The sequence below is a fragment of the Scyliorhinus torazame genome, chromosome 18, assembly GCF_047496885.1.
Source record: "Scyliorhinus torazame isolate Kashiwa2021f chromosome 18, sScyTor2.1, whole genome shotgun sequence".
In the NCBI taxonomy this organism is placed as follows: domain Eukaryota; kingdom Metazoa; phylum Chordata; class Chondrichthyes; order Carcharhiniformes; family Scyliorhinidae; genus Scyliorhinus; species Scyliorhinus torazame.
This window is the reverse complement of record NC_092724.1, coordinates 10,435,964-10,449,445: the sequence shown is the minus strand read 5'-3', so window position 1 is coordinate 10,449,445 and position 13,482 is coordinate 10,435,964. Positions and strand designations below refer to the sequence as shown.

The window sequence follows — 13,482 nt, the reverse complement described above, 5'->3', positions numbered from 1 at the left end:
GCTAATTGCCATTCCCCTGCCTTTGGCCCGGACCCCTGCACCTCGTTTCTATTCAAATTATCATCCATTGGCCTCTTGAATGCCTCGATTGAACCTGCCTCCTCCACCCTCCCAAGCAGTGCATCCAGGCTCCTCACTGCAGTTGGACCCTGGAAGGCCGGTGCCTGAGAACAGTACTGCCCTTGACTGTGATGCCTCCTGTGTTTGAATAGTCTGTTGCTACTCCCCGTCATGACTGTCAGCCATGACTGGCATCATAATATTCCTGGTCCCTATGGACCATCACCCCAAAAGCGATGGGAAGAAGTGTAGAGGAAGAAATAATTGAATATATTCATTACGACTGATGGGAATATTTTGCCTGTTTTCTCCTACATTAGGAACCCGTTATATGAATCAGCAGCAATTTATTTTTCACAGGCTTGACACAACAGAGACATTTTTTAAAATCAGTCCTTCAGCATTGCAAAGACACAATAAAATGTCAAACACCTTTAAGTCTCCAGAATTGTTTCTGAATGTAATGTTTTGTTCTAAGAACAATTTTACATTCCCTCTCTCCTCACAAGGGAATGAATACCACTGGATCCCCTCAATGCAAATTTCAAACACTGAATATTTTACCAACTGGCGCTGGGAGTGATTTCCACGGTGGGAAATGCACAGATGCTGAAAAAGCATCAAAGAGGCGTTGCTGCTGAGGAAGACTGCATTTGCATTGCAAATGTGCAAAGAGAATATGAAAATATTGAAGAAGAATACCTCTGAAGTCACCACATTTTCCAGACCTTGCTTTTCACCCGGTGTTGCTAGGGTGAAAAGAAAAGGTAGTTGTGAAAAGATTAACTGCTTGCTTGGTGATTGGGCGTTGGGATGACATCAGGGATGTAGCAGTCAGGCAGTGGCTGTTCTCTCTCTCTCTCTCTCTCTCTCTCCCCCCCCCCTCTCTCTCTTCTTCGGCTGTCATCGTGAATATTGTGCCAGAATTGTGTGAAAGCTGAGGGATTTGCACTGCGAGCGAAAAGGAGCCTCAGCGGAGATTTCTACCCGGCCTCTCGATTGTGCGTTCTGTTGCCGCGTGGGTTCTACACGCCACCTCCCCCCCCTCCCCTGTACGACCGGGGGGGGGACGCAGCCATTTTCATTCTTGGGAAGACTGGTGTGTTTTTCTCTTCTTGTTGGAAGGCTGGCGTGGTGTCTGAGTGAATGTGCCTCTGACCCGGTAGACGGGCTTCTGTAAGGCTCGGTCGGGGAGATGTTCGTCTTGAAAGCTCGGAGAACCGGAGACAGGGTCACATGGTGCTGAAAACTAGGACAGGGGATGTCGGAATCCATCCCGCACTCCCATGAGGTGAGTCAGGTAGGAATTTCAAATTGTACAGTCCTCCAGGGTGTACCAAACATGCAGCTTCAGCTGCATACTAATAAGCAGTGGCTGACTAGGGCTGTACCTTTCCTTTGTTAAACATCAACAAACGTTTCGTCCAGATACCTTTTCATGGATGCCTGACATGGTTCTATGTTTCCGAATACTTTTCCTCCGAATACCATGGTTTGTCAACAATTTAATATCATAGGTATCATTTGCCTTGCATCCTACGACATTAGCATAACCCTGAGGAAACATTGTCTGCATAATGTTGTTTTTCATTCAGGTCCTGTCAAATGCAAAGGATTTATGAAATGATGGACGAGGAGGGTGATGAGTCTCTCTGCCATTTGCATTTAAGGATTTCGCATTTAATCACATATTTTTCTCCTCGCCTGTCGTCCTTTTTGGTTTGAAAGGTGCTCGACAGCAGAGACACGCATGCTTGCCCTGTGGGTGGATTCAGTCAGTGTGCCAGATCAAATTCCGTGTGTCCCTATTAAATCAAATTCATGATGCAGACATGAGCTGTGCTGCATAATTCTGCCCATTTCCCCATTCTGTTCTTGTTCCGCATTCATTCTTAGTCTATTGTCTAGTACACGCAGTGACTACAGCGTACTCGTCTCCTCTTGCACATTTAACACCATCTTGAAGAAGGAGCAATGCATTTTACGATTGTCCCTGTACACGTCTTGACACTTGCTCATACATAATGAAAAGCAGGCAATATTTGACTTACACACTGCAACAATTCAGATCTGACCCGAAGCCAGATTTCTTAATTCCTCTTTTTTAAACGTCCTTTAATAAAATGTTCCTTTTTAAATGCCTTCTTTCAAATGCCATTTTAAATGTCTTCTTTTTAAATGCCATTTTTTTTTAAATGACCTCCTTTTGTTCTGTCTACCTTACCCATGATTAAAGCTCGTTTTATTTCTGCTTGTTCCGGCACTGCCTGTGGACATTGTTCAGGAGGGCGGGCAGGTAAACCGCAGGCCTCTACCCACACAGAGCTTCAACCTGCCATTGACAGGTTGTCTGGCGACAAGGATTTGCCCACCATCCTGTGTGACAAGAGGAATTGCCTTCAAGGCAAACAGAAACTCCCCAGGATAGAGAGCAGAGATTGGGGAGTCACTGTATGGAGAACTATTCTCAATTGTTTTGCTTTCTTTGCTTGTTCCAAGGCTGCGATGGTTACTCAGTACTTTTCACAAAGGGCTACCCTTGAGCGACGTGGTGCCGAGTGTCAGTAGGCTATTTAACCATGGAGGCATCACAGAGAAACATAATCCCTTTCTCTTCACCTCTGTGATTAGGAGCAAGAACTTCAGCGTTACATCCTCCGCCCCCCAGTAACTTAGTAACTTGTTCCCACTTCCCCCTCCATATCCTTTGATCCCCTTCGCCCCCCCCCCCCCCCCAAGTGCTACATCTAACAGCTTCTCGGAAACAAATGTTTTGGCCTCAACTACTTCCTGTGGTAACAAATTCCACAGGCTCACCACTCTCTGGGTGAAGAAATCTCTCCTCATCGCTGTCCAAAATGGTCCATTCCGTATCCTCAGACTGTGACACCTGGTTCGGAAGGCCTGATTTTTATTACAAGAACACTTGCAGCTAAAGCTATAAACCATTCATTAACATTAACTGTGGATATACTATATACAAAACAACAGATGAATAACAGTAAGATCAAGCACAAGCAACCTCTCTTCAGCTTCCTCCAGCCAGTCTGAGGGGTCATCTGACTCTAACATTCATTTATATACTAATGAGACTCCTAGTGGTCAGTCTGTGAATTACAACACAACCATGATATCACTACAACCCCCAGCATCGGGAACATCCTTATTGCATCTACCCTGTCTGGTCATGTTAGAATTTTATAAGTCTCTATGAGATCTTCCCTTATTCTTCTGAACTCGAGCAAATACAATCCTAACCGACTCAATCTCTCCTCATACGTCCGTCCTGCCAATCCAGTCATCAGTCTGGTAAACCTTTGCTGCACTCCCTCCAAAGCAAGAACATCCTTCCTCAGATAAGGAGTCCAAAACTGCACACAATATTCCAGGTGTGGCCTCACCTCACTGAATAATTGCAGCAAGACATCCCTGCTCCTCTACTCGAATCCTTTTGCAATGAAGGCCAATAACATTTGCTTCTTTATTGCCTACTGCACCTGCATGCTTACCTTCAGTGACTGGTGTACGGGGACACCCAGGTCTCGTTGCACATTCCCCTCTCCTCATTTATGGCCATTCAGATAAATAGTCTGCCTTCACGTTTTTGCAACCAAAGTGGATGACCTCGCATTTACCCAAATTATACTGCATCTGCCATTCATTTCCCCTCTCACTCAACTTTGTCCGAATCACACTGAAGGATCTCTGCATCCTCCTCACAGCTCACCCTCCCACCCAACTTTGTGTCATCTTCAAATTTGGAGCTGTTACATTTTGTTCCCTCATCCAAATCATTAATATATATATCGTGAATAGCTGGGGCCCCAGCACCGATCCCTGCGGTACCCCACTAGTCACTGACTGCCAACCAGTTTCCTATCCATCTCAATACACTACCCCTAATCCAATGCGCAGTAATTTTACACGCTAATCTCTTATGTGGGATTTTGTCGAAAGCCTTCTGAAAGTCCAAATATACCGCATCCACTGGCTCCCCCTCATCAACTCTCCCAGTTGCATCCTCGAAGAATTCCAGCAGGTTTGCCAAGCATGATTTCCCCTTCATAAACCCATGCTGACTCTCTGATCCTGCCACAATTTCCTAAGTGCTCTGCTATAAAATCTTTGATAATGGACTCTAGAATTTTCCCCACTACCGATGTTAGGCTTACTTGTCTAGAATTCCCTGATTTCTCTCTACCTCACTTTTTGAATAGTGGGGTTATATTAGCAACCCTCCAATCTGCAGGAACTGTTCCAGAGTCTAAAGAATCTTGGAAGATGACCACCAATGCATTCATTATTTCTAGAGCCACTTCCATAGGTACCCTGGGATATAGATTATTTGGTGCTGGGGATTTATCAGCCTTCAACCCCATCAATTTTCCCAACACCATTTCTCTACTAATATTGATCTCCTTCAGTTCCTCCCTCTCACTAAACCCTATGTTTCCCAACATTTCTGGTATCTTATTTGTGTCCTCATTTGTGAAGACAGAACCAAAGTACGTATTTAGTTGCTCAGCCATTTCTTTGACCCCCCCCCCCCAATAATAAATTCCCCTGTTTCTCACTGTAAGGGACCTACATTTATCTTAACCAATCTTTTTCTCTGCAAAAGTCAGTTTTTATGTTCTCTGCAAGCTTACTCTCATACTCTATGTTCTCCTTCTTAATCAATCCCTTGGTGCCCCTTTGCTGAATTTTAAACTGCTCCCAATCCTCAGTCCTGTTGTTTCTTTTGGCAAATTTGTATGCTTCTTCCTTTGATCGAATACTATCTCTAATTTCTCTTGTAAGCCATGGTTTGGCCACCTTTCCCGTTTTACTTTTGAGCCAGACAGGAATAAACAATTGTTGCAGTTCCCCCCCGCGCTCCTTGAATGTTTCTCATTGCCTATTCACAGTCATCCCTTTAAGTAACATTTTCAAATCGATCATAGCCAACTCGCACCTCATATCATCGTAGTTTCCTTTATTAAGATTCAGAATCAACTGTGTCGCTCTCTATCTTGATGAAAAATTCTACCTTATTATGGTCGCTCTTCCCCAAGGTGTCTCGCACAACTAGTTTGCCAATGATTCCGTTCTCATTACACAATACACAGTCTAGGATGGCTTGTTTTCTAGTTGCTTCCTTAATGTATTGGTCGAGGAAACTATGTGACAACATGGATTTTTCTTTTTGCAAGGCAAAATGCTTACATTGATTGTGGAGTTAAGTGTGACTGGAATATTCTGAACACAGCAAATTTTCATATGGTAACTATAAATGCAGTAATCTAAAGTTAAAAGGAAAGGGAACCTTTTTTTTGCCTGAGAGTTATGTTCACAGATGTGCTTTGATGTCCTTATGGAGAAACCTAACCCTCATTGATGCTGATTTCATTCAGGGGTTGAATCTCCAGACCCTGATTGGCACAGGAAGGCTTCCTTGAATGTTGGCCAGAGAATGCATTTGTGGTTCAAGAACCGCGTTCGAATGCAAACATTCGGTTGACCCGCCGACATTGGAATTGTGAACTTCCCAGTGGTATCAGAGACCCCCACCCTTCAGTGGGTTTTACAGACAAACTCAGAGCTCTCTGTTTGAGAATGATCATGGGATGAGATGTGAGGAAGGGAGTATTGCGTCAGTGGTATTTTCCTGAAACTGGCACTGCGGTGGACAAAAATATCCAGACTCACTATCCTGAGCCACAAGAGCAGACTCATACCCAATTGAACATGATGACGTAGCTCACCAGCCTCTGCTGGTGGTTACACCGGGGAATTTGCTACCACGAGGATTAGTTGAGGTGAGCAGCATAGATGTATTTAAGGAACTGAAAAGTCTGTTCCCATTGTTGATTCAAATCACTCTTGATAAAAAACAAACAAACACACTAAGATTAAGTTCTCTTCAGGGTTCTATTGATCCAGGAGCCTGTAATGATATGTAGAATATCATTTGTGTATAATTTAATAACCGAACTGTAAGTAAAGATAGGTGCCATATGCATAGCCTGAGATTCTAGCATCCGATCACTAGGTGACATGATGTCAGGAGACCGTTACTGGAACACATGCAGTGTGCAGCAGAACATGGATAGTAGGCGTGGAGTCCAGTCGCATACCTTTAGTCAATAGTAATTAATACTAGTTAATCATAGTTATTCGTATTTAGCCATAGTATCCAACTGTAATCCTAGTGGACATCATAGAAACCCTTCAGTGTTCTAGTTAGTTAATGAACAGTTTTGTTCATTCACAAAGCCGTATGTTCTCTGATCACTTCAACTACAAAGACATCGCCATCCGTGCATACAGAGAACATTACAGAGCTGAACTTGGGGTGAAAGGGAATTGATTGTGTTTCCCATTGCACTTTCCTTACCACTGACCACTCATATTGATCTTGGGTATTGTCACAAGATCATCAACCTCGAAAGCCTTAACGCTGACTTGTTAAAGGGGCTGGGGACCTGCTTCTGGAAGGCCTGGCCATAGACCGGCCCATTCTGTAGGTTGGACAGTGAGATGCTGACACTGGGCTTGAGTGTAGGGCCCAAACCCCAGCTGCCCAGCTCCATGGCTGCTAGATATGCACATGAAGGAGAAAGGAATAGAGAGATATGCTAATAAGTTTATATGAAATAGGATGGGCGGGGGGGGGGGGGAGTATAAACAGACATGGATCTGCTGGGCTGCACACTCTATACAATGCAAGTTGAGCATCCCTTATCCGAAATGATTGGGGCCGGGTGTGTATCGGATTTGGGAATTTTTTGGATTTCGGAATATAATGTGCATCTGCGGCGTGTTGAGGACTTCGGCCAAAGTACTGACAGCACAGGCCATTTGGTCCAACAGATTGATGCTGGTGTTTATGATTCACACAAGCCCCCTTCCACCCTACTTTATCTATCCCCGTTAACGTATCCTTCAGTTCCTTTCTGCCTCATGCATTTATCGAACTTCCCCTTAAACGCACCTGTGCTAATCACCCCAGCTACTCCCTGTGGTAGAGTGCTCCACATTCTCCCCACTCTCTGGGGAAAGAGGTTTCTCCTGAATTCCTGACACAACTGATTAGTCACTGACTTGTATTTACGGCCCCCAGTTCTGTTCTCACCTGCAAGTGGAAATATCTTGACAATTTAGTGATCCGTGTATCTGTACGCCAAACCTCTCTGTTCATCTAGCCCATTTAGCGGGATTTCCTGGCCCTTCCCACAATGGAATCTTCCGTTCTGCCGAAGGTGACCCCCCCCCCCCCCCCCACCCTCCGGCTGCGAGTTCCCAAACGGTGGGACGGGTGAGCCGTTCAAAACACCATAGTTATCAACGGGACCGGAAAATCCCGCTGGTGACTGATTGCAAACCACCTCCACTGCCCTAAAACACGCCATGGGGGGGGGGGGGGGGGGGGGGGGGAATATAAATACACCCACTTAGTTTCCAAGGAGCACATGTGACCTCCTTATTCTTCATATAAAAATGTACGGTTTATACCAACAGACCCCATATATGATTTGATATTACTAAAGCTTATGTCAGAGTTATATTACGTATGGAGGCTTAAGGAGTTATGGTATAAAAGAACGTAACCCTTATTACTGAAGATCTTTTGAAAAACGTGTAGCCAACACCACCTGGTAATTCGTAAATTCTTTATATCTGGGACATTTTCTTTTTAAAAAAAAAAATAATTTTTAATAAAGGTTTTCATAAAATATCAATAACAAAATGAGAAAGAAAAAAGAACCCAACAGGGTTAAGTACAAAACACAATCTAAAAAAGCAACCCCCCAAACCCCTCCCCCCCGTACCTAAATTATAAATTAACATTAACACCCCAACTTAAGACAACAGGTGTATACACCCCCTCAGACCCTTCCAGTGTAAATAACATAAACAAAAATAAAGTAAACCACCCCCCCCCCCCCTCACCCCCTGAGTTGCTGCTGCCATTGACCAATGTCTATCATTCTGCCAGAAAGTCTAAGAACGGTTGCCACCGCCTAAAGAACCCTTGTACCGACCCTCTCAAGGCGAATTTCACCCTCTCCAATTTAATGAACCCTGCCATATCGCTGATCCAGGATTCCACGCTTGGGGGCCTCGTATCTTTCCACTGAAGGAGAATCCTTCGCCGGGCTACCAGGGACGCAAAGGCCAGAATTCCGGCCTCTTTCGCCTCCTGCACTCCCGGCTCCTCTGCCACCCCAAATATTGCGAGCCCCCAGCCCGGTTTGACCCTGGATCCTACCACCCTCGACACTGTCCTCGCTACGCCCTTCCAAAATTCCTCAAGCGCTGGGCATGCCCAGAACATATGGGTGTGATTTGCTGGGCTCCCTGAGCACCTAACACACCTGTCCTCACCCCCAAAGAACCTGCTCATCCTTGTCCCGGTCTTGTGTGCCCTGTGCAGCACCTTAAACTGTATGAGGCTGAGCCTCGCGCATGAAGAGGAAGAGTTCACCCTCCCTAGGGCATCTGCCCACGTCCCCTCTTCGATCTCCTCTCCCAATTCCTCCTCCCACTTACCTTTCAACTCCACCACCGAGGCCTCCTCCTCCTGCATCACCTGGTAAGTTTCCGAGATCTTCCCCACTCCCACCCACCCCCCCGAGAGCACCCTGTCCTGTACTGTGTGTGGCAGTAGCCGTGGGAATTCCACCACCTGCCGTCTGGCAAACGCCCATACCTGTAAGTACCTGAAGGTGTTCCCCGGGGGGAGCCCGTACTTCTCCTCCAGCTCACCCAAGCTCGCAAACTTCCCGTCCACAAACAGGTCCCCCAACTTTCGTATGCCTGCCCTGTACCACCCCGAAAACCCTCCACCTGTTCTTCCTGGGGCAAACCGGTGGTTCCCCCGTAATGGGGTCCACGCCGAGGCCCTAACTTCCCCCCTATGCCGCCTCCACTGCCCCCAAATTTTGAGGGCTGCCACCACCACCGGGCTCGTGGTATACCTCCTTGGAGGGAGCGGCAGCGGCGCCGTTGCCAGCGCCCCCAGACTCGTACCCACACAGGACGCCCTCTCCAGCCTCTTCCATGCAGCCCCCTCCCCCTCCATCACCCACTTGCATCTGGGACATTTTCAACATACACTGTCCTCCAACCTGGCAGAGAGTGACAGTTTTTTCAGTGATAATCACAGAAAGACTCATATTAACAAGGTAACATCAGTTAAACCCCTTATAATTAACAGTGGACTGTCCTTGCTGCTGGATAAACAATAATTAGGCAATCTGCATCCACGTTTTTCCTGCGCTGGAGTGGGGGGGGGGGGGGGGGGGGGGGGATGACAAGAAAGAATTGCCTCTCATTGCTGAAGAAAAACCCAAGGCCATTTTCACACCAAGGAAAAAACCCAAGGGTCTATTTGAGGATAATGAATCCACATAATGAGGTTGAGTGATTTAAAAAGAACCTCAATAATAAATAAGAATGGAAGCAACATTTAACCATTCTGTGCCTGATTGTCATCTGCAATTGATGGGATTCTGTGCGCTGGGATTGGGACATGTTTAGTGTTGTTTTGGCGTTGGCTAATGTGGGGTGAATTCGGTTTGGTTTGGATGTACACTGAATCAAATTTTGCCGGCGCTCCATTACTGTAGGACAACCCACTTTATTTTTGTTGTGGTGATGTGTTGTTGTTCCTGTTGATGATATCGGACGAACCCGCGGCGTCTAAAAAGCCGGAATGATTTTATTTTGTTGAATACAAAATAACGGCCATCATTAAATGGAACTGTCTCATCCCCTTCCTGCTTTGGCCCATAAGTCATTGTGCTGAGTCTGAATAATTTTCCCAATTGGGAGGTTTAACAGTAAAGCTGGAGGCTTCTGTTGGAACATGAGACACATTTTGTGGTTGGGTACATAAAATAAAACCTCTCTTAAGAAGAAAGCAGTGGCAAAGTCACGGATAGAATTCATTACTGTCAGAACAAAGGCTGTTTCTCCATTTAGTCAGAACCGTGTCTGAATAGAGGTTGTTTGTATCCTGTTATGTTATGTTAGAGTTTGAGGAATTCAAGATGGTCTTTTAAACACCAGCTACTAATGTCAGAACTTAAGCAACTGGCTAGATCTGGAGCACGCTAGTCAAGAATTTGTAAAACAGGAGTAGCCATTCAATTGCCGCTATTGTGGGCGGCACGGTAGCACAGTGGTTAGCACTGTTGCTTCACAGCGCTGGGGACCCAGGTTTGATTCCTGGCTTGGGGCCATTGTCTGTGCGGAGTCTGCACGTTCTCCCCATGTCTGCGTGGGTTTCCTCCGAGTGCTCCGGTTTCCTCCCACAAGTCCTGAAAGACGGGCTTGTTAGGTGAATTAGCTACAGGAGCAGGCCAGAGGCTAGGAAACCTGCGGTGAGTAACTCACCTCCTAACTCCTCAAAGCCTGTCCACCATCTACAAGGCAAAGTCAGGAGTGTGATGGAATATTTTCCACTTGCCTGGATGAGTGCAGCTCCAACAACACTCAAGAAGCCTGCCACCATCCAGAACAAAGCAATGCACTTGATTGGCACCCCTTCATCAAACATCTACTACCTCCGCCACCACTCATGCACAGCAATGTGCACCATTTACAAGATGCATTGCAAGAACTCATGAAGGCTCCTTAGGCAGCACCTTCCAAACCTACGATGGACAAGGGCAACGGACGCAGGAGGACCCCACCACCTGGATCTTCCCCTCCGAGCTCCTCACCATCCTGACTTGGAATTATATTAAATTATATTATATTTGACTCACTGTCACTGAGTCAAAACGCTGGAACTCCCTCCAAAAAGCACAGTGAGTGTACCAACACCACAATGGCTACAAGGGTTCAAGAAGGCAGCTCACTACCACCTTCTACATGGTCAATAATTCTAGCCTCGCCAGTGATGCCCATATCCCATGGATTGAAAGAACGCAATGGGAGAAAAACAACAAGAAGCAAACCTCATGCATTTGTACATACACATGTGGAACATACTTTCAATCCATTTGAAATGAAGGAAAGGTTTGATTGCGATAACATAACATTTAATATATGATGCAACAGAGAGAGGAATTGTAATAAGTAATTGGAAAAAGAATATTGACCAAGTTCTCTAGAGAAATCTAAAGCTGCTGAAAAGCAAGGCACATTATTTATCCAATTTTCTCTTAATGGTTGCTGCTTCAATCATACCCTGTGGCAAAATGTTTCAAACTTCATCGACTCACTACGCAAGCAACACTTTGCTATCATTCAAAATTACTGCCTTTTCATCACCCACTCCCCAACCAGTATTCTATATGTGCCTATTGATGGCAATTTAGCAAAAATATTATAAGAAAATAAATAAAATAATGTTACTCTGAGTCCCATGTAGTGAATTCTGCTCATTATTTTTTGCGTTGTAATTGAACCGTTGACTGGAATTCTCCAGCCGAGCACACCGGTGGGATTCTCTGGTCCTGCCAGCACGCGGCTGGGAGTCCATTATCTTCTTCAAGTCCTAGGCCGGGATTCTCCATTCCGGAGTCTCAGCACTCCCACTGTCGGAGAATTGAGGCACGTTCGTGCTGCTGCTGGGAGCGGTGCCCAGGTGCGAGTCTCACTCCTTAACCATGCAAATTTATGCAAAGGAGCTCAGTGGTTTCATTTCTTCTGTTCTCACAGCAGAAAGAACTTAACTCCTTTGATCTGGTGAGGACCTATCAAGCATAGCAAGGGCATTGATAAACATTGAGGTTAGTATCAAAATAGGGGGCGAAATTCTCTGGTATCGGCGCAATGTCCGACGACCGGCTGCAAAAACGGTGCAAATCAGTCGGGCATCGCGCCGCCCCAAAGGTGCGGAATCCTCCGCATCTTGGGGGGCCGAGCCCCAACCTTGAGGGGCTAGGCCCGCGCCGGACTAATTTCCGCCCCGCCAGCTGGCGGAAAAGGCCTTTGGTGCCCCGCCAGCTGGCGCGGAAATGACATCTCCGGGCGGCGCATGCGTGGGAGCGTTAGCGGCCACTCACGGCATCCCTGCGCATGTGCTGTGGAGGGAGTCTCTTCCACCTCCGCCATGGTGGAGACCGTGGCGAAGGCGGAAGGAAAAGAGTGCCCCCGCGGCACAGGCCCGCCCGCGGATCGGTGGGCCCCGATCGCGGGCCAGGCCACCGTGGGGGCACCCCCTGGGACCAGATCGCCCCGCGCCCCCCCCGCAGGACCCCGGAGCCCGCCTGCGCCGCCTTGTCCCGCCGGTAAGGTAGTTGGTTCAATCCACGCCGGTGGGACAGGCATCCTAGCAGCGGGACTTCGGCCCATCCGGGCTGGAGAATCGGCGGGGGGGGGGGGGGGGGCCGCCAACCGGCGCGGTGCGATTCCCGCCCGCGCCGAATCTCCGGTGCCGGAGAATTCGGCAACCGGCGGGGGCGGGATTCACGCCAGCCCCCGGCGATTCTCCGACCCGGCGGGGGGTCAGAGAATCTCGCCCCGCGTACTTGAGAAAGGTGTGAAAGGAAAGATAAATTATAATTTCCACCAATCAGCTGTGTCTGAACCATTAAACTATCAATCACAGGCTAGCGGAAGGCATTTCTCTGAAATGGAATGGGCTTTTTGCATTTCAAAGGGTGTCAGGAGATCTGAAGTCTTTTCAGTGTACTGGATGTTCGAGGAAGTCTCTGACACGTGTAACAGCTGATGCTTTAAAGGCTTTCGTCTGTCGGACCAGATCTGAGGAAAGAGAAAGTGTTTCTGCTCTGATTCTTCACTGGACTGCTGTCAGGAGGAGCAGTTCAGGCTGAGGAGGCCACCTCAGAGTTTAAAATGTCATACCTGGGGGCAGCATGATGGCGCAGTGGTTAGCATTGCTGCCTCACGGTGCTGAGGTCCCAGGTTCGATCCCGGCTCTGGGTCACTGTCCGTCTGGAGTTCGCACATTCTCCCCGGGTTTGCTTGGGTTTCGCCCCCACAACTCAAAGATGTGCAGGGTAGATGGATTAGCCACGTTAAATTGCCCCTTAATTGGAAAAAATGAATTGGGTACTCTAAATTTATTTTTTAAAGAAATGTTATACCAGGACGATGCTGTTCAGCAGAGGGCTCCCTTTCCCAGCATCTGCTCCCTCAGACAAAGCTTTCATAGCAGCAGCTGTTACAAGTGTCAAAGGTTGATCTTCAGGTTGCCCAGGGCTGAAGGTGTAGACCATCCTGGGGGTCCCAGGTCAACCACGAGCCCACCCAACCACCAGGACCCTTGGGCGGGACAGCCCCCTCTGGCAGGGACAGAGGGTCACATTACCAAAGAACAAAGAACAAAGAAAAATTACAGCACAGGAACAGGCCCTTCGTCCCTCCAAGCCTGCACCGATCCAGATCCTCTATCTAAAACTGTCGCCTATTTTCTAAGGATCTGTATCCCTCTGCTCCCTGCACATTCATGTATCTGTCTAGATA

The 13,482-nt window shown here is 47.2% G+C and overlaps 1 protein-coding gene across 3 annotated transcripts in view; it reads left to right on the top strand.

Annotated features, from left to right (window-relative positions):
- The window catches only part of apc2 (APC regulator of WNT signaling pathway 2), a 227,767-nt gene that overhangs the window by 175,105 nt on the left and 39,180 nt on the right, over window positions 1–13,482 (top strand). The window contains exon 1 of one of the 3 annotated variants that reach the window (XM_072482140.1): window positions 886–1,351. The exons of 1 other annotated variant lie outside the window; for it this stretch is intronic. In XM_072482140.1, coding sequence (XP_072338241.1) covers window positions 1,322–1,351 — 30 coding nt within the window. In that variant the 5' untranslated portion in view covers window positions 886–1,321. Of the gene's footprint in view, window positions 1–885; window positions 1,361–13,482 lie in introns of those variants that run through there. One more of the 3 variants, XM_072482139.1, reaches the window with a different exon arrangement.